We start from the raw sequence: 20,541 nt of genomic DNA on the forward strand, positions 1-20,541 counted from the left end.
AGATGAAGGTGCTGCTGGTTTCCTTCTGATTCCAGTGTTTGTTGTGCACAGGCCTATGGGATGTTTTTCCTCAAACAGCTGGAAACTGATTCGCTTTTCCTAATCAACTAAAAATTTACTGCAAAATTGTCACCAGGTTAACACTGATAGTTGCTATACTGTGTGCCTCAGGTCTTACGCAACTGTAAATAAACTGAAATTATTTCTAGCTGGTAGATTACAAAAGCTAAAATAAAATAAAAATTGACACTAAGTGTGGGGGCAAGTGGTTTTGTGGTGTGACTGACTGTTCAATACCAAATCTACAGAATTTTACAGATTTACATGCAGGCAGTTGTAAGGTTTGCAAAAGCCAAGACAACAGAGGTAACATCTTCAGCCAAACACAAATGACTCTGAATATCTTGTAGGTATATCTCATAAAGGAGCAAGTGTCTGCAGCAGTTTTGTTTGTTTCAGTATCTCTCGGGTTGATATGGTCCTGATCAAAACATTTCATAAAGACTCAGCTGAGATATCTGGTTTCCCTGACATTTTGCCACTTTGCTAAATCACAGCACAATGATGCCATCTGGTGGCAGAAAACAACACTGACTGGCTGTCTGCTGTCAGTGAGCAACTACTACACAACTTATCCTTCAGACAAAAAACTCTGCAGGATTTGAGTATAAAACTGTCAAATGTATTCGGGTGGAAAATTACATTAGAGTGTAGCGGCTTATTTGGGGGTTATTCTCACAGTTTACTCCCTTGTGTTAGGCTAGGTGTTTTAGAAACGCAAAGGGCGTTATGAGCAGTATTTGAGGTAGTCAGTGCTCAGCCCTATTGGCTTAATTTGCCTTAATTTATGTTAATTTGTAAAGATTTAATTTATTGTCTTAGTTGTTAAGTGTTGTTCTTTGGCAATATCTGAATTTGTTCATTACTGTTTTTTATTTTTGTTAAGATATTTGATTAGGCTACATTCATGCGCCATTATTAATAACTTATTAAGTTAATAAGTTAATTAATGAGTTGTTTTTTCACCAAGTAGGCCTACTTTCTTACTCTTACTCAAGTAAATATTTGGATGGCTACTTTTTACTTTTACTTGAGTTATATTATTCTAAAGTAGCTAACAATAGGCTACACTTACTTGAGTAGGCTAACGTTTTTGGCTACTCTCTCTACCCACCTGTGCTAATCAGTGCTAGCAGCACAGCAATAAAACAACACTAGAATTTCACTCACCACAAAAAAGGAAAGAGCGAAGACTTCCTCCACGCCATTTAGTCGAATACCCGCAAAAAAATGTGTCCGATACTTGCAGGAAACCCAACCAAAAGTAACAACAACAACAGAGTAGAGTTCATCTTCAGCCAAAGCCTCGTTCAGCGGAGCTAACGGCTAACCGGCTAACCAACTCTCACGTCACCCACCTGACAACGACCACGCGCATAACTTTAATAAAATGAGAAAACAGTTTAATTTGGCTATATGAGAAAAAAAACATCTGTACAGTTTTCATGGAGAGCGAATCAGTCCCAAAAGTGTTTGTTCAAATCAAATCAGGAAGTTTTTGGTACTTTCGTGTTGGCTCCATTTTTTCAGACCCGGAAGTTGCCACTCGGAGCGAACGTGGGCACGCAACGTTCACCTATTGATCACCTGACCTGACTTTTTGTTGTTGTTATATAGCCTTTGAAAAGGTGTTAAAGTTCAAAGGTCTTCATGAAATCCACACTATAGTTTTTCTTTGATTGTTGTATCCCATTTCAGAATTAAAAAAAACAATTAATTTACTTTAACTTATTTAGCTAACAAAACAACAACAAGAATAGGCTGTAACACAAAACAAAGACCAAATCCCCCAAATCACTGTCATCATCTTTTCATTAATATTTCCACCTCACATGTGAAATGAAGCCCACACACGGTGCTAAGGGTAAAATAAGAGAACAATTTATTCTTCGCTCTGTTCTACAAAACTTTATTACAACATAAAGCTGACGAACAAAACTGTGTCTGTTGGAAATCAAAGGTCTCTCTTGGAAAAATGAGGACAGCAATCACAGGTGTGAAAACCAGTATATGTACAGTATTTATTGACTATTTGTTAAGGTTGACTTTGTGCTTTGGAGTTGTAGGATTCTTTGAAAAGCAGGAAAATGTCTGTATTCCCACATTACACTGAAAACAAAAATCTCTGTTGGATAAAACGGTCTTGAAGACATTAGCACCATTTCATAACAAGGTTCTTGATGTAAAACCACAAAGAGGATTGTTATTAATGTAGATTCAACACTGGCATACTCATTTATTTATAGTGAAAAAGAATCATTGACTTAACCTCTTTTAGTTCTGCCAGTCATTGCATTTACTATTTAAAATCTCTGTAACCAAATATTAGAAAGTATTTTAAAGGACATTAAAAACTAGGAATGTTTTCTAAATATTCATTTCCTCCCTCAGAGGAAATTAGAGCCTTTGTGTGCACTTACGGTCTCTGGCAAAGAGAAAGCTCGTTTCTGTGTTTCTACGTTTTTGTGGTTCATTTTGACCTGTATGAGCATTCATTGGTTAAAGCGCTCGTTTCTTTACACCTTGTCATGTTACAACAGCAGAGTTTAGGAAAACAAGACAAAGGAAAGCATGGCTGATTTTTTTTTTAAAACTTGATGTCCCAGTACTGTGGTTTCTCCTTAGTGGCTTCAAACTCGTTGTCGGCTGCTGCAAAGCCGTCGGTCAGTGATGTCACCTCAGGGTGCTGGGTTGGACCTCCAGGCTCTGAAAAGTAATAAAAGATATTAATTTTTCCTGTCTCATGATTTAATTTTATGCATCGCACCACATCTTTTTTTTTTTTTTTAAGTGTTTCCCTCTTAGATTGCATTTTTTTCTTCTCTCTTTTTTTTGGTTGGGTGTTCTTATTTGTGTAAGTAATTAAAAACAAAATTAAGATAATTCATCAGTTATAATTCATCCAGGAAGTAGGGCTACATACTATAAATGCAGTTACCAATAACTTTATATCAGACATTGTGTACAAGAAGATCACTGCCATCAATATATTACGTAAGAGTTAAAACAATCTCTTATCTTACCACGGAAGCACAGAATTTGGGGCCTCTCCCACATGCCTCCAGACAGACACCTGATCAGAGGATTGAGTCTCTGCTGGAAGCCCTTGGCGCAATGATAACGCACCACTGCATTCGTTTCATATCTCTGTCGAGATTTTCCAAATATGGAGGCATTTCGGACCTTTGGTGGTGGACCACACAAGGCTGTTGGAAGAGATAAAAACATTTTATTCCCAACTTTGAATCCTTAAATTGTTCAACTAATGTATGGAGATGTAATAACCCAAAGTAACCACATGAGGGAGCTCATCCATAAATTGCTTTAAATTATGACTATAACGTCTGTTCTGGTTCATTTACTCACAGGTGCCTTTCTTGCAGGTGTAGGCCAGGTGATAGTTGCAGGGCACATCGCTCCAGCGTCCATCATCGTGCCACACCATCACTACACAGTCTTCTCCAGAGAGAAAATAGCTGTCCGGCTGCCCTCTGTACCAGTTCTCATACAGCTACAAAGAGGGAGAGAAAAGAGATTTAAGCTTTTAGATGTATTTGCATGCAAGGAAATAACAGCCCTAACATAATGTATTGAAATGTTGAGTCTGTGCATGTTTTTATAACACAATATGCATTTTAAGATTTGTTTTAGGTGAAATAATAAAGGTGTTGAATATAGATATAGAATCCATGCAAATACAACTATCAAAACTTTAATCTAATAAATGAAGTAGGAAATATAGGAAAAATACAGATCAGGTTAGCCTTTCATAAAAATTATTCATCTAAGCGATATTAATCCTTCTGTGATACAGTGAGAAATGTTTGCACATCTGCCAACAGTATAAAACATGTTTGTTTGTTTGTTTGTTTCCCCTGGTTTCTAATCCTACTCACCAGTGGGTTTCCATCAGACCAGCGGAAATCATCCTCTATGGTCTTATCGTTAAGACCGGTCCACTGGTATTCTTTGTAGTTGCCTATAGAGGAGGCAATGAGATAAAATACTCATCACTATGGTGGCCCAAATAGCTCAACTATCTAATTTCCTGTACAAACAGATGGCGCTGTGGACCTACTGTTGATGTAATTCTGTTCCTCAGGGGTCATGATGGACACCAGGTGAGCTCCCTGCATGCGACAGTGCTGCTCTGCCACCTCCCAGCTCAGACGCTGGCTGAAGTGTCGGTAACAGAAGCCATGAAACTTATCCCAGCCTGGCTCACATCGCTCCATATCTGAGAGAAACACAGTTGTAAAGATCCATATATTTCTCTAAATATTGATAGTTTTGAGCGAATGCATGAGCGGATTAACACAGAAACCAGCCAAGAGGCATCTCCTATGCTGCGTTATAACTTCTTCAGCATGTGTCAATTTATTTGTAAAAATATGATCAAACAAAAGTTTATTTAGTGGCACAGAGTTCCCTGGTACAACCTTACATTTGTCTTTCATATTGATCCCTGATTGACTGATTGATGAAAAGCAAAGATGAGCAGCAACAATAATGACTCAACATAGACACAACACAACAAAATCACTATAATATAATCAGAAATAAAGTTAAGCATTTACAATAATATTAACTTAAACAAATGACAATGTCTCAAGAGCTTTTGGTGCTGCTGGGGGTCTTGGGCCCTGGGTACCTACCTGGTGAGGGCTACATGCAATGTATAATGGATATATTAGGAGAAGTGTATGGTTATTTATAAAATAAATCTGTTTGGTGTGAACAATTCATCTGAAAAGACTGTACATAACCTCCCCAGTATGTCTGTTTGCATAGTAGAATGTAAGACCTGGATTTCTAAGGACGTCCCCATAAATCAACAATTTAGTATCTTTGCATGATGATATATCTTTCTTTTATGAAACAGCAGCACCAAAACCTACAGTACAGTATCAACATGACATGAAATAAGTGATTTCTACACAAAGAACAGCAGAGAGCTCACCAGTCTGACAGAAGTCTCCTCCATATGTTGGCAAACAGAGACACTTAATCTGCCCGTCTTGGTCGGTGCAGGTGCCCCCGTTGAAGCAGGGGTTGTCCACACAGAGGTCTGAAACACAACAGTCACATCCAGTCATTAGGAGATGATCCTGCTGTTTAAACAAATAACAGTATGCTATTGTTAAAAGTGCATAGAAATAGGAATAGAAACATTCGCAGGTATGTGCAAGCACAAATGAAAGCAAGAGAATATTTAGAAAAAGGTGGGTTTGCTGGATCAAAAAAGAATATCACAATTATTGTCGATTTCAAATATTGAAATCATGTATCAAATCTATTGTGCATCCATCATCTGAGCTATAGTTATGTGCATCACAAGGCTATGTGAACTACGATGGTATGGGTTAAATTAATACACATATGCAGAGACAAATAAACACAAAGAAAGAATGGCACATTTCAAGACACATCCTCAGATAAGAAGCATCATGCATTAAAAAAAAAAAAAAAAAGCATCATGATCCACATGAGTCAGCAGATGGCAGTGGAGGACAAACTTCACAGAGTCATGGTATCAAACTCCTCGCGTCCTTTTCTTGCAGCAGGTTTGGGTGGATCTTCCCACATCACCTTTCTACCTTTTACTCCCATTCCTCCTTAATATTCAGCTTTTCATGTCATATTTGTGAAGGTGGAGCCAAAACGTGGACAGGTTACATTACACTGTGTGACTGGATGGTATTATTTTAAAAGGATCGAAACAGGAGATAGTTCACTCAAAATATAACTAGTTTCTTTACTACCTTTATCTATGTACTTGTTTATATTTTCTATATGATGGTGCATGTTGATGGAGACCACTGTCAGTGGGTTACACTGTGAAAAGCCCTCTTCTGATGACTGGTGTTACACCTTTTTTCCTTCCTTTCCAATAAAACGTGTGCTTTCTTTGACATATATTTAATAGACCTTTGTGTTGTCTAACTCCTGTATGGAGAAATATTGCTTCAGTTGAAGATTCAGAGCCAAGTATCACCATTAGAGGGTTGTTATTTTAAGACCCTAAAGAAAAAAGAGGGAGTTTCAGTTTTTTTTTAATTTGTAAAAGAGCCCAAAATGATGGCAGCGTGAAATTAACCATTTCACAAGTGGTTTAGGTTTATTTGTTTTCTCTGACACCCTATAAACAAGAACTCTGTGGTGTCTGTCATTATGCTTAACACTCACATGCTGCTATTTAGACAATCAGTGTGTGTATGAGAGGTAATAACTGCCTTGCATAAGCCTGATGAGGATCATATGGAGTCAAAATAAAACAACAAACAACAAAAAAAAAACACTGAGAGTCCTTTGAAGTCTTAAGCATAAAGCAATGAAACTTGTTTTTGTACTAAGAACCCTGGTTAAATTTGTGTTTGCCTGATGTATTTTGTTCCTGTACTTTCCCTCACATGACAGTAAACTGTCTGTAGGTGATGATGTGAGGCTTAGTGAATGGTGACTTTGTTTCTCCACTCCAGTCGTTTATCATTATGAACACTGCCATATAAAAATAGCTCAATAGGTGTATTGGAAAAGATGAAATTGAGATTAAATGTGAAAAAAATCTGAAAATCAATTTTCCTGATCCATTTTCATTCATTTATGCAAACGTTTTGAATGCCTGACTAAATGTCCTGCACTGAAAGTGTGCTGCAAAATGTATGTTATACAGATCTGCAAGTGTAAATGCTTTCCTTTCATTTTCATCACCATGAACAAGTCTAACACTCTTACAGTAAAAGAAAATGTATATTGGGTGATATGAATAGAATAATACATGTAGCTGAGAAATATTCCATCCTCCATTCAGAGCTTCTTGTATATCAGCTGCTGTTTTTTCCATAATTCCCTTTTAATTAACTTTCTTTTTTTAAATCATTGCCTTCCCAAGAATAATGATACTCATGAGTCATTATATTTTCAATTACTGTGTATATTGTTGTGTTAATATACTTTTTAAATAAGATTTTGTTGAGTATATATATTTGGAGAGACTCTAGTCCTAAATGTAATTGCAAACATGCTGAGAGAAGCTGCACAAAGCGAGTCAATTATCACCAAAAATATGGCTGACTGGAACGATTATCTAATCTTAAAATATTCTAATTCAAAAGTGCCTGTAAATATGTGTAGAGTCAAATGCAGTGCTGCTCTGGTTTGTAATGTCTTTGCATCATTTTCAACTCTTTAACTTTGCTCTGTCACTTTGATAGAAACTAGAGTAAGTGTTGCTGAAATTAAATTAAATACCCTTATTCTCTGATTAAAACATTGGAAATTTGTACCCATTGTATTAAAAAGCAATTCCCAGGGTTTTTTTGGAGTTTAAGGTGAAAATTATCATGCCAGTTATGTCGATTATGCCACTTGTGCAGAAACACATGTCTGCCAGGTAAAGAAAAAACAGACGTAAGGTTATTCATAAAGTCAACAATACACAAGGGAACTCAAGATTTTGAGATACTACATAATAAATATGAGACAATTCTGTAGTTTAACTTCTTTTCTTGGCAGAGATGGGGTTCAAAACTTCAAACAAAAATGTTTGACACTGCAGAGAAACAAAATAACAGATTTAAACTGATGGCAAGACCAGAAACAAACATCACTTAGTTGACTTTATCATTATCACACCTAAAAACAATACTATACAAATCTTGAATGATTATGATTAAACAATAGAGCATGATCTGAGTATGAAACATTAATGACCCATAAAGAACATTCAAAAACTTGTTGCTCATTGTTACCACTCACACAAATCACCACTGACAATTCTTGTGCTTATAAACATAATAATAACAATAATCTGTGCTTCTGGTACTAAACCGTCTAAAATAGCAATACTCTGAAAATCTGAGAGGAGAGAGGAGGTTTTAACAGTTGATGACCTGACAGTTATGGATTAAGTATAATACATTATTGCGATTGCACCGGTCAGTGCTGTTACATTCATTGTAGTTGCTATTACAGAGTCCCTTTGTCATGTTACTTCCAGATTACTGCAAAAAACACGGTGAGTTTTGACAGTTAGCAGGAAGACAGTGGTGATGCAGGGAATAACTTGCACTTGTTTCGTGAAGGGATTATTTTCTGGAAACAAAATCCACTGATCAAGGTTCTGTGAAATGTTGTATACTGCTGTAACCATCACTCTGGCAGAAAATCATGTATCACATAGTTGAAGAACTAAAACACTCATTCAACCACACCACTATATTACAGTACTTCACAGAAGTCAATCTTTGGATAAGGGGAGAAAACATCATGCATAACAAGACTGGACTGTTGACAAATGTCAAATGGGAGCTGTCCCAGTGTGAGTATCTTGGAGGGGAGGCGGGGTCACAGGGACAGAAGTGAGAAGTGGGAGGAGTCAGAGGGGTGAGTGGGCTTTCTGAAACAAGTGAAAACAAACGTGGGAAGTCGTTTGAAAAGGAGGGGAGGTGTTTTACAGAAAATGGAACAAAGGCAGGTTGGGGGCAGAGGACAGACCAGGGGATTTTAGTGGATCATTGCGTCGAGTAGCAAGAGGAGGACGGTTAGGCTGATGAGAGTGGCTTTAACATTACCTGAAGCTCTCCCTGCACCGCCTACAGCTGCCCTCTCATTGGGCAAGATAAGCAGAGTGGGCGGCTGGGTGAGACTAAACTCAACATCCACCAGACCCTGATCCACTGGTGGTATGAGGTGCATCACCTTCTGGGACTCCGTCGTCTTGTGGGGAACCCTCGGTGTCGAGGTGGTGGGGCTCCAGGTGCGTCTGGACCAGTGTGTGGTGGTCGTGCTGCTGGCGGCGGTGGTGGATTTTGTATTTGAGGAGGAGGAGGAGGAGGAGGGCATTGCTGTGGAGGTGATGGAGGAGGTTTCTCTGTTGAACTCATGACCGTTCAGAGATTCTTGGGATCCAGTCGTGGTGGTCAGCAGAGCCGAGTCAGATGTTTGAGAATCATAAGGGAGGGTGGTATCGACATCGTCCTCCCCAACGGCCGAGGTAAAATTAGCTTCTTCTTCCTCTGAGGTTAAGGAAACCTCAGGGGTTGATGCAACGTCAGCTTCTTCTTCGATGGGTGTGGGAACATTCATTTTTTCTTCAAGGATCGGGGCTTCTTCATCTTCATCTTCAGTGGTTGGAGTGGTAGCTTCTACTTCAAGGGTTGGGGAAATGCTAGCTTGTTCTTTTATGATCGGGGAAACAGCCTCTTCTTCAAGGGTTGGGGCAACATTAGCTTCGTCAAGAGTAGGGGCAGAAGTGGCTTCCTCAAGGGTTGGGGCACTGTGAGCTTCCTCTTCAAGCACTGGAGCATTCGTTTCTTCTTCAAGGGTTGGGACAACTGTAGCTTCCTCATCGAGTGAAAAGGAAACTTTAGCTTCTTCCTCCATAGTTGAGGAAACTTTAATTTCATCTGCAAGGTGTGGGGTCACTGTAACATCCTCTTCAGGGGTTGGGGAAACTCTGACTTCTTGTTCCAATGAAAAGGAAACTTCTGCCTCCTCTTCGATGGCTGAGGAAACTTTTATTTCCTCTTCAAGGATTTGGCGAACTGTAACATTCTCTTCAAGAGTCGGAGCAACTGTAATATCTTCTCCGAGGATTGCAGTAACCATCTCAGGCTCCTCTCCACTTGCCTCTTCATAAGCCGTGGTTGCGGTATCTAAATAGACTCTGTACGATGCTGTCTGATATTGTGCCGTGGTGGAATCAGGAGGCAGCTGAGAGGTGTCTGACCCCTCTGGAGACTCAGTGGTAGCTAAACTTACTCCAGAAACAAGGTTGTCTTCAGCCTCTGTGGGATGCAGCTGCTTTTCATCACTTTCCATGGTGACTGTGTCTTCGGTTTCTACGCTGGTGCTTCCTTCCTGTTTAGAACTGGGAGACTCCCATAACTGCGCTGCTGTGGAGAAGATACTGGAGCCAAGTTTGTCAATGTTTTCGGATGAAGACGTTGGATCTGGGTGTACAGTCTGAGTCTCAGCTGGAGCGCTGCTAGCTGTAGCAGAAGGTGACAGATGAGTGGTGAAGCTGGAAGTGGAAGAATCGGATGTGGCAGTGACTGCTTCAATGTCAATGTCACGTTCTGAAAAACAAAACAAAAAACAAAGCATGTGTAAAGGTCAGAGCTATCTATTAAGTTACTGGTGTTTTCAGCCATGCTAGCTTTATGGCTCTTTAGCCTGCAGTGTCACTCAGTTGGTTCATTTTGGTCCAGACTGAAACATCTCAACAACTACTTGAGGAATTAAAGTGCCATTTCACACAAATGACTCTGATCCCAAGAGAACAAATCTTATTGTGTGGCAGTGCTTTAACTCTCCACCATGGAGTATTTTTTTTTGGCTTAAAAGTCCAGTTGACATCATAATAGATGGATAATCATAAACAGTTAAACAGGTACAGTTTGTGCCCCAAGGCTGAAATTGTTTAAGGAATGAAATAACCATCAGCCAAGCACTTTAGCAAATGTTAGCATGCTGCTAACACATTAATCTAAGATAATGAACATGGAGAATACAATACCTGTTAATCATCAACATGTTAGCAAGTACGAACTCACAGAGCTGATAAACTTTTTTATATCAAAATGCTATTAAACTCTTACCTTGAGAAACATCTCCAGATCCATCAAGCCATAGTGAAGTCAGGTTTTCATTGGGAGTTTGAGTAGTTTGTGTAAGAAGCTCTCCACTTTCTCTTGGTGGCTGAGTGAAGGGAGACGTCAGCCAAGGCTCGGCTACTGCTGCCTCCTCCATCTTCACCTGGAACATGCTATCAGGAATCGCTGCCGTTGCCTCCAGGATATTCTCCTCTTGAGTATAGTTGCTGTCTGTCGTGCTGTAGTTGGCTTGTGATCTGTTAAAACCAAAGTTGATCTCCTGTATTTCTTGAGAATCCACTGGCCTTTCAGATGGTTGTGCATGCTCTTCAGGCTTTGTGTCTTCTGCTGTCAGGTTATCTGTGCGGGGTTCATATGATGGTGCAGGAAACCCTGTGGCGTTCACAAGTTCGAATTGGTGAAAGGTGAAGTTGAACTTCTGGTGGGAGTCTGTCTCATTGTAAACACTGGGCAGTAATGATGTGTTCTGTGGGAAATTGTAGGTTTCTGTGCTGCTGCTGCCGTTCAATAGTGCAGGATCCTGAGAACTCATTTCTGTAGGAGATGAAGTTTCATCAAGTGGCTTTATGAAGTCTAACGTGGATGTGGTGTGGAGAGGAGACTCTGTCGTGTCTGAATTAACTGTTGAGTGTGTGTCAACCAGATTTTCCTCAGTGGAAGTTTGGGAGACAAAGGGAAAAGATTCGAGCAGACTTTGAGCCTCACGCTCCACTTGGTCAGCATGTTGGGTCAGATGCAGCTCTTGATCAGTGTCCGTGAGAATAACAACATCTTGTCCAAAGTCTTCAGGTTCTGTGGCCATGTAGTCCATAGCAGAGTCAGTTGGGGCAATTCTGTGATCTTTGGAAGACAGATACATAGTTAATAATATGAAGTTATAGGTATGAAGACAACTGTAGTCCATCTCTGTACAGTTTTATTATACAAATCATAAAAAAAAGTTTACACACACCAAAATGTGCACAAAATTTATTTTTTCATAAAATGTACCTCATAAAGATGATTGATTACTGTGTGCCTAATAAATAAATAAAGTAAAATTAAAATTCTATCTCATGCACAATCATTTTTGAGTCACAAAACACTCACCTTTAAAACAATAAACGTCATGAAGGCTGGACATCTCTGGGAAACCAGTTTGGTTGCTGTAGCGGTAAAGGGTTTTGACACCTGCCTGGGGGCCTCCACATCGCTCTCTGGGTTTTATGATGGGGTAGCGCACGCTGCCATCGGACAGCCAGCCAGGGCTGCAACGGTCCAGACCTTTGCTCCATGCCAAGTACAGCTGTGCTGTCGTGGCCAGCTCTGCCCCTGCAGCTCTGCAGTACGACTGTGCTTCATCAAATGACAGCTGCTGTGGGATGGGGTCGTGGAACACCTCTCCTGCAAACACAAAACAGTGTTTGTTATTCAACAGAAAGCTGCCCCTTGTAGTACAAATGTTACACACAATTCTCACTATAGCAAAAATATTGAGGTAAATATGAACTGACACATTGTTATTGTCAGTTCTTCTCAGATCAGTACTGGCCTAAAAAAATCTAGTATCAGTGAGGTTTCAGCTGTAGAAATATGTGTTATTATTCGTACCGTCAATTTGTTCAACGTAACAATAAACATCAAAAAGATCATCTGGGTCCATTGTCCCGTAGTTTCTTACTCCCGGTTGCCCATCCATGTCTCCATAGCAGCCTTCACGTGGCACTTGGATTGGGTACCTGAAGGAATCGAAAGACTCAGCATTGGTCCTGCAACATTAACCTCCTAAAGTTTGTGTGACTGACTAAACAGCACAGTTCATTCATATGGACCAACGATTGTGAAAACTAACAGTTTCTGTCAAATCGAAAATGTTAAGAATAGACCAAACGATGTAACTGGGACAGGTTTGAGTATTTGTGTGAGTCAAGTCTGACAGTCATACAGAGGATCCAGAGGTGATAAGAATACCTGACAGACTGGTCTGCCAGCCAGCCGGCATCACACTGCTCGTATCCATCATAATAAGCTGCCAGCAGTTGGTCAGCAGTGGCCATTTCTGCCCCGATGGCCTCACAAGCCATCTGGGCCTGGGGGAAGGAGAACGCATAGCGGGCCAAAGCGTCTCTGTAGTGAAATACGACACCTAAACACACAGCATCACACACACATTAAAAACACTTTTAGATTTGGAGTAAAGAAGTAATTCCAATAACAAGAGGCACAACATCCTAATACAGCAAATCCCTGTTGTTAACAAACAAAAGTTTTGACTACAATCCATGTCTGCCATTTCTTTACCTTTGACCTTGAGTTGTACGATGTCACTGGCGTCCTCTAGGCCTTGCTGCACCTCGCAGCGATAGTGACCCGAGTCACTGGAGCGCAAATCTCCCAGCCACAGTGACACGTCGTCTGAAGAGGACGAGTGGTTGAGCAATGCCGCGCGATCTACGTACGCTTCGTTGACCTTCACCCTTTGACCCCGCGCCACCAAGATCTGCGTCTCCACCCCGCCGGACACCACGGTCCACTTGACCCGCGGTTCGACGGGGGCAGAGGAGGAGGAGGAGGTGGTGGGTGTGGAGGACAGAGACATGAAGCAAGGGATGGAGATGGAGCTGCCCAGTGGGGCAAAAACAGGACCTGAGTGGGGTATGTTCACCTGGAGGGGGTGGTCATCATCTGCAGAGGAGAAGATGGAGGATACAGAGCGTGAAGAGCAGAGTAGCTCTGTGAATTTGCAGAGGACAGTGAATCATGCCTTCACTTTTTAAAGGACTTTTGCATTCTTTGCTTACAACTGAATGACAAACTATAGTTTCTCTGATACAGAATATTCAATGCTGTATTATAACTGAGATATACATTCAATAGGAAAATGCGGACATACCGTATGCAGATGTTGTTTGGGCGGGGAAGGCCAGAGTGAGACGGCACACTGCACAGAGAAGTGATAGGATTTGGACATGTCTACGGAGAGAAAGACATAAACACAATCAATAACTAAGACCGAATACAGTTTTGACACAGATGAGTAGATTCACGAGGGAAAGGACATGAAAAAGTGATGAATGAATGATTTGTTTCTGGTTTCCAATTTCACACGCATTTAACCTTTAATGGGCAGAGCAGTTTCTGATACTGTAAATCGTGAATTGTGTTGGTTCAGCTAGTCAGGAGAACATGCTCTATTGATCTCACCAAATTGATTTATTGTGATATTAAAGGTCACAACCTATAACAGGACCTTCACTTCACTTAGTCTTATGTACAGATAGCTGGGTAGAAAGTGCTCTGAGTTTTAGCTCATTTCTATTTAATATTATTTACAGCTTTCGGATATAATTTAGGCCGAATATTACAAATACATGCTGTAAACAAATGAGAGCTTCACGTGGCAGATATACAGAGTAAAGATTAGGAAAAGGTCCTTAAATCACAATTTATAAAATAAATAAAACAAACAACAATTTTTCATAAAATCTGTCTCTGGGAATAAAATACCTTCATAATAATAGTAATAATAAAAAAGAAAGATAATCTTCCTCTAATGTACATTTACATTGATATAAATTGGGTTTTCTGGGTGATCTGGAAATGAACCAAAATTACAAGTCTGATTTCATTCTCTAGAAAAACACCAGAGAAGCCAGGTAATAAAATCTCAAATATTTCAATCAACATCTCTCAAAAAACGTTTGAACAAAAATTGAACATTAAAAACTTCGCACAGGATTTTAGCCGAATGCAACAAACAAACTTGTACCTGGGCATACACTTCATACATTTAGAGAAATCCTGACAAATTGGGCAGAAAGCCTCTCTGTCTAATACAAGTCATCACATTGGAGCAACATCGTTGTGTTAGACACTAACAAAAGTCCCATGAAATCTCAGAGCTCGACCAGCGCAGCATGAAAGAGCAACTTCTCTGGTTTTCAAAGGGAAGCAGGGAGCACAGGCTCCTGACCACAGGCCATTCATCACCTCCGGGAGCTAATGACACGGCGTCTCAGCCCAGCGGCATCCTGCCAGCGCTCCGTCACCAGCCTGTCCCTGTTATTAACCCAGCAGGCATGGCACGACGCTCACAGTGACCTCACTCAACCTCCTGAGGCGGCCACGATAGAGCTGCAAATGTTCATTCATCATCATTCACCCAAAGTGTCTCTTTTTCATTTAGAAATGTGGCACAGTTTGAATGTTGACATCAAGGTGTCTCTTCCCCCTCAAGTTCAAGGTTTAATCTCTGTCATGCTTTGTACCACTCTGGTTACTGGTTCTAAAGAAATCCACATTTTACATAAACTTTAAACAAATGCATCATCAGGCATCAATGACTCTACCATTATACAGACTACAGCCAGTGAATCAAAGCCAAGAGATATTTGTTTTTTATGCTCCAAAAGTGAATTTTAGAGCAATTATCTGTTTCTTTTGTGAGTTGTGCTATGGGGAAGCACCCTAAAAAAAGAAGGGTGATGCTGACAGTTGTGTTTTGTGTGAAAACTAAAGAGAGCTTGAATGTTACGAAGGGGTTTCTGACACAATCATCTTTTTTCAGAGCAGATGTTTGTGCCAGCTTTTCTTTAAACAGGTCCAGAAAAAAAACAACCTCCAACAAAGATGTCCCAGATCAGTTTGACCGCTGCTGATGTCACCTAAACAACTAAACTCTTGAAGGGCACGTGTTGAGATCAGCCTCCGAAGAAATCCTCAGCAAAGCACAGAGGAGGTACTGTGTGTGTGTGAGTGTGTGTGCTGTGACTGTGTGTGTGCCAATCATCTCCATTTATCTCATGATGAGAATGAATAAACAGGAATATATCTCTCGATTTTGACGCATCGCCTCATTCTGAGCCTCAGAGAGTCACAGACGTTCATCAACACATCATTACAGGAGCTGTCGTCTTTAATGTGAAAGCTCAATAATAGCTTAATAATAACGCGGAGGAGATGGGAGCCTCTGGAGTGAGCCGACGTCTGTAAATCGAACGCATCCCTCGTACGCAGCTGACACAAACGCATCTCTAACTAAATTGTGACATATTAAATGGCCTCCTTTGATGGCAGCATAATTGCCGCCTGTTTCCTCACCAGCTGGGCCGACTCCACGGAGCTGGTATCACTATTAGTATTCTTGACAAGAAAACTTCTCACAAAAAGCGAGCAGTGGGCCAGAAGGACAGCTGCACACTGTGCTTTCACTTTAGACCAACTCCCTTACAAAAGGCTTCGGGCAAAATTAAAGGACAGGACACTGGCACACTTGCTCTCCTCTTTCTCTCTCTCTTTTGCTCTATTGAGGGATGGAAAGTTTTAAACCACTGCGACTGAGCAGGATTTCACACAAAGGGAACAGCCACATTAAGACACCGTGGCACCCGTCTTACAAATGTGAGAGTTTGTGCTGACATATGTGGCCTCACCATCATTGGACACTCTGCAGCTCTCTGCTCTTATTTAACACAAGTAAATAACCAAGGCAAGCTGAAATCAATGCCACCCGCTGCATTAACAGGTCCTTAAACTGCAGCCAGTGCATTATCTACAAGCAGAACTAATCCAGTCACCTCCTCCTCCTCCTCCTGCAGTAAGTGGATGTTGAACTGACTGATATGTTGGTCATCAGTGGAGCAGGCGCATGTGAATCAGACTCAAAACAACAGTGGCCGGATTCACTTTTTCATGCAAGAAGTCACTGTAAACAAGGAACATACAATTAAGAGGCTGCACTGACAACAGAAAGTTGCTTGGTACATGCAGTTGTGGGTGGTCTCTGCAGCAGTCAGGAAAACCTCGTCTCCACCAATAAGCTGGAAAATAACTACTGATCCCAGTTCAGCCGGTTTAAAACACGCACCAACACTGGTTTGACTGAAACTCTGCGGAGAGCTGAGCTTGGACTGGTTTTTGGCACTAATTGGTCTATGATAATATACAGTAGGGATCTCTTTATAACGCACAGTGAGCGTGTTTTGACAAGGCAGAAATTCACTGTTTGCCACGGGAGCATTGTGGCTTTACCCGTCTCCTTTCATCTCCACTCCTTTCCTCTTTAGATTTCAGATTTATTGACTCAAGGACATGAAGTTCAAACAAAATGAAGCTGAGGAATGAACAGTTGAAACAGCACTATGCTAAGTCATTCTCCTCACTCCCCTGTATCTCTTCCACTCATGATACTTGAAAGCTTCTAAAATCAGATAACTGATTAATTAACTTATTTTCTATTGCTGCTTATCTTGTCTTTGTCAGATTTCTGGTCAACGACAAAGGATTCACCTTGAACGAGGACTGTCTCTCACAACAAAGATCCGTTCCTGCATGAACCCTTAAATCCCTGGTGTGGAAGAATTGGGTTGTTTTTGCTCTCGGGGTCCCCCTACAGTTGTAAAGTGTAATTCCCTTTTACAGTGCTGTTGGAATTACGAGTTGTGAATTGCGCTCCACTCACGGACAGCGGCACACATGCATTTGTTGACTGAACTGAAGCCCTCCTAACCGACAGAGATATTCCTTATTGGTTCAGCAACAAGATGGCAAGTTCGGAGTCGGCCATGTAAACTGTCTTTTCTCTCGCCAACAAGTAAAAAGCCGGTCCAGGTTTTACCCTTGTTCAACTTTGCTCTTTTCCTTTGCATCCTCCGACAACGTCTTCTCTGGTCTCTTTGGCATCTCTGCCAAGACGAACACACTGACGATAGTGAGGTAGCTAGCTTCTTGTAGCTACGTGAGAGGTGTTGATGTTGGTGTGTGACGTGTTCCCAAACGGCGAAACCAATGTGTTCTCATAAAAAGGTGCTGGGCAGAAAACCAAAGTTACATAGTGTAACACCAGGGCAGCTGGACGCACTGTGTCGACTGTTACAGGACCATGAAACTTCAAAATGATCGTGAAACTATAATTTCAAGGTAAAATAGTCACATTGTGATGCTTTAAGTACCTCTGTACAAATAAACCCCCAAAGACCAGAGCCCACAAACTCATCTATGCTGATGACAGCAGCCTGATTACTGAAGCACCACTTACAAAAAGCACCAAACACCAGCACAACGTTGCCCATTAAATGCATCATCTCACCACAGAAGCTTCCAAAGTTTTTAAGTAAAAGGAAAATAAAACACTGCATGCACACTTTGCATATCTGGCAGTGATTCTTAACAGGACGTTGTTTGGAAAAAGTCTGAGTTTAGGCTCAGAAACAGTCTGATCTGTGACTCTTCAGGCAGCAGATGGTGTCCAGTCGTCTACTCATCGTGCATCTCATCATGGGCCTTTGTGTTCTTTAGTTTCTGACCCTGGTCAAACTGTTCACTCAGCACTACTCAGCACCATCAAAGGTAAGCGCCTCCACACATCTGATGATTTGCACGTACCTCCACCTCCCAAACATCATTTCACAGACATCTCAGATAAACCACATGTCTGAATCTTAACAAGATGGCAGTTTTGGCAAAGGGCACCCACCAGATGATTCACCACCCACTGTGCTGGGGGAAAAGACTCAAAAGGATGCTTCAAACAAACACCTGATCTCAGGCCTGACTCAACCGCTCCATGGTCGGAGCGCAGCCCGTGCATGGCCAGTCTATTATAAACCACTTGGCTGTGAACTCCCTCTCTGCCTGGAAATCAGGGAGTCTCCAGTCTGTGCTCTGCCATGTGTTGCTGACAATAAAAACAATGAACTGAGCTGAATCAAGGCGATGAATGATCTACTGAGTTGCATTTTCCTTTCAAGAACTCCTTCATTTGTGTCTCTCAAGCAGCCACATCTTCTTATACCAGCACACAGTCAATGATTCCTGCTCAAGGACTCAAGACCTCCAAAACCTGGTGCAATGCATCTCTCCAAGGTGAATGGTTTATTGTGCTCTGTCTCTTTCTAAATAAAATATACATCACATTCAAAATCAGTCTTTCTACTTCTAATATACACAAAGGTGGCTTTAAGCTTCAAGACTTAAACAAGAAAAAACAGATACATAGATGCTTTTATATTAAACTTTACATCTTAACTTGACCCTGGCTACATAAAACCTTTTATGCACTATATTAAGACATAAATGGGAAATTCTACTTGAAGAGTTTATCATCAAAAATCAAGAATTTCCCTCCAGGCTCTTCACTTTCTGCTCCAAAGTTTAAAAAGCAGAAACATACTGACGGGCCACTCTCCCTAGGAGACTGTTACCTCAAAATGACATGTATGAGGGAAAAAAAGTGGTGGTATCTGTATCCTTCACGAAATAAAATATATTCTTTATAAACTTCAGCTTCATCTTATTAGTTTAATTACTACTATGCAGTTTCATTTGTCCATTATATTGTTCTACATGATGGTAAAGTTAAAGGATCTTCCCTTTCACTATTTGCAAGTATGTGAATCATTGTGAAAATCTATTAACTTGGACAAAACAAGAAAAAGTCAACTGGAATTCTGTCCCTTCTTAAAACAAAGTAGTAAAATTTTGCTTTCTAGATGTTCTGTGTTGAGTTTAGGGACGACGTTTTGCCTAAAACTGGAATCAGCATCTGTTTTTGTCAACTCATGTTTAAGTCTTGGCACTGGACGACCACATTCAGGGTTTAATGGCTCATAAATGAGCGGCTCTGCTTATTCTAAAGGATTTGTTGATCGTGGCTTTCAGTCTGTAAATGTGTGGTCAGACAGAAGCAGCGTTTCCAGTTTTCAGAGAGGTAAGAAATAATCAGACCAGAGAGCCATCGGATAGAAGAGAAGGATCTTTAACAGTCCACTGCTCTACCTGTCCATTACGGAAGTCCACCTGAGCCCCAAGGTGCAGCACAGAAAATGAACAGAGGAGGCTAAATGTGCACTTAAGACCAGAAAAAGCAGCTTTTTTATGTCGCCTACAGGCACTGGAACATCTCAGAGATTATATACAGTACAACAGCATCTGCACTTTACATGGCCAAAAGCAGAATTCATTAAAAGCAGGTTTTGCTGTGTAAAAGTGTAGAGGACAGTCAGTCTGCTTCATCACCCTCTCTCTCTCTCTCATGTGATCAGACTATGATGGGGTGATGAGGGGAGAGTGGAGGTGAGTGAACCCTCCAGAAACACCCCCAACCATGCAGCTGCAGCCCTGCAGGAGTGCGGGGCTCAAGCTGCGCAGAGAACCAAACAACAACAAAAAAGAAGATGAAGAAGGGAACTCAAGTCAAGTCTTATGAAGGAAAAAGTTAAACTGAACAAACTGCGTCAGTCGAAGTCAGAGGACCGAGAGGAAATAGCCGCGCACAGTTTCAGTACCTCTGCTGAGGACAGCAGCTGTTACAAGCCAATAAACGGCACCAGCACTTTAACGACACATTAGGAGTTTTAGGAGAAGTTTGAAACGAGAAAACCGCATCATCAACAACAACATCATCTTCATCACCATCACTGCAACTCTACAGAAAAACCTACCGGCTTCTTCTCAGCAGCATTTCAGCGGATGCGGGACGGGCTGACTTGTTCTCCGCTGTAAAAAGTAGCTACTCCCCCTCAGCTCCTCTCTGCTGCACTGCGACTCCTGTCCTGTGAGAGGGGGAAGCGGGCTGTGGATGCTCTGTGCAGGTATATGTGTTATGTATATGAGTATATATGTATAATAAATGAGCTGGGAGCTGCTGCTGCTGCTGCTGCTGTCCGACTGACTCCGAGGCTTGAAAAGAAAAGGAGGGAGTTGAGAGAAAGTGAAGGAAGATAATGAAATCCTGAACTGCCCACTTTTTCACCCAACAACCGGGATGGAGATGGCGCATGCCTGTCAAGGGAGGTTGGGAGGGATGACATCTAAAATAACCGATGTTATAGGCTGTGAAGTGAAATCTGCACTGAGGAGATGACCTATATGTTTTCTTTTTTTTTTT

The 20,541-nt window shown here is 41.1% G+C and overlaps 1 protein-coding gene and 1 long non-coding RNA gene across 2 annotated transcripts; one reads left to right on the top strand and one right to left on the bottom strand.

Annotated features, from left to right (window-relative positions):
* Window positions 1-1,919: 1,919 nt before the first annotated feature.
* LOC146978620 (brevican core protein-like) lies at window positions 1,920-20,310 on the bottom strand. The gene is made up of 14 exons (XM_085791445.1): window positions 20,096-20,310; window positions 13,549-13,628; window positions 12,957-13,340; window positions 12,627-12,801; window positions 12,267-12,394; window positions 11,766-12,059; window positions 10,662-11,516; window positions 8,634-10,139; window positions 5,021-5,128; window positions 4,139-4,297; window positions 3,957-4,039; window positions 3,427-3,571; window positions 3,084-3,266; window positions 1,920-2,766 (listed from the first exon to the last, which is right to left on the bottom strand). Exons 1-14 carry the CDS (start codon window positions 20,113-20,115, stop codon window positions 2,648-2,650), a joined length of 4,239 nt encoding a protein of 1,412 aa, XP_085647571.1. The 5' UTR covers window positions 20,116-20,310; the 3' UTR covers window positions 1,920-2,647.
* Window positions 8,126-8,316, top strand: LOC146978621 (uncharacterized). The gene is made up of 2 exons (XR_015037103.1): window positions 8,126-8,204; window positions 8,243-8,316. It is a non-coding gene; the product is annotated as an uncharacterized LOC146978621 (long non-coding RNA).
* Window positions 20,311-20,541: the final 231 nt, after the last annotated feature.

Source organism: Trachurus japonicus, chromosome 11, assembly GCF_045865225.1.
Source record: "Trachurus japonicus isolate A0001 chromosome 11, Traja_1.0".
In the NCBI taxonomy this organism is placed as follows: domain Eukaryota; kingdom Metazoa; phylum Chordata; class Actinopteri; order Carangiformes; family Carangidae; genus Trachurus; species Trachurus japonicus.

Coding starts and splice junctions, on each gene's coding strand:
- LOC146978620 (XM_085791445.1), bottom strand. CDS start 20,115: ATGCTGCTGAGAAGAAGCCG. Junction 5,129..8,633: donor CGGTGCAGGGAGAGCTTCAG/GTAATGTTAAAG, acceptor GTTGTGTTTCAG/ACCTCTGTGTGGACAACCCC. Junction 2,767..3,083: donor CCAAATTCTGTGCTTCCGTG/GTAAGATAAGAG, acceptor ATTACTTTTCAG/AGCCTGGAGGTCCAACCCAG.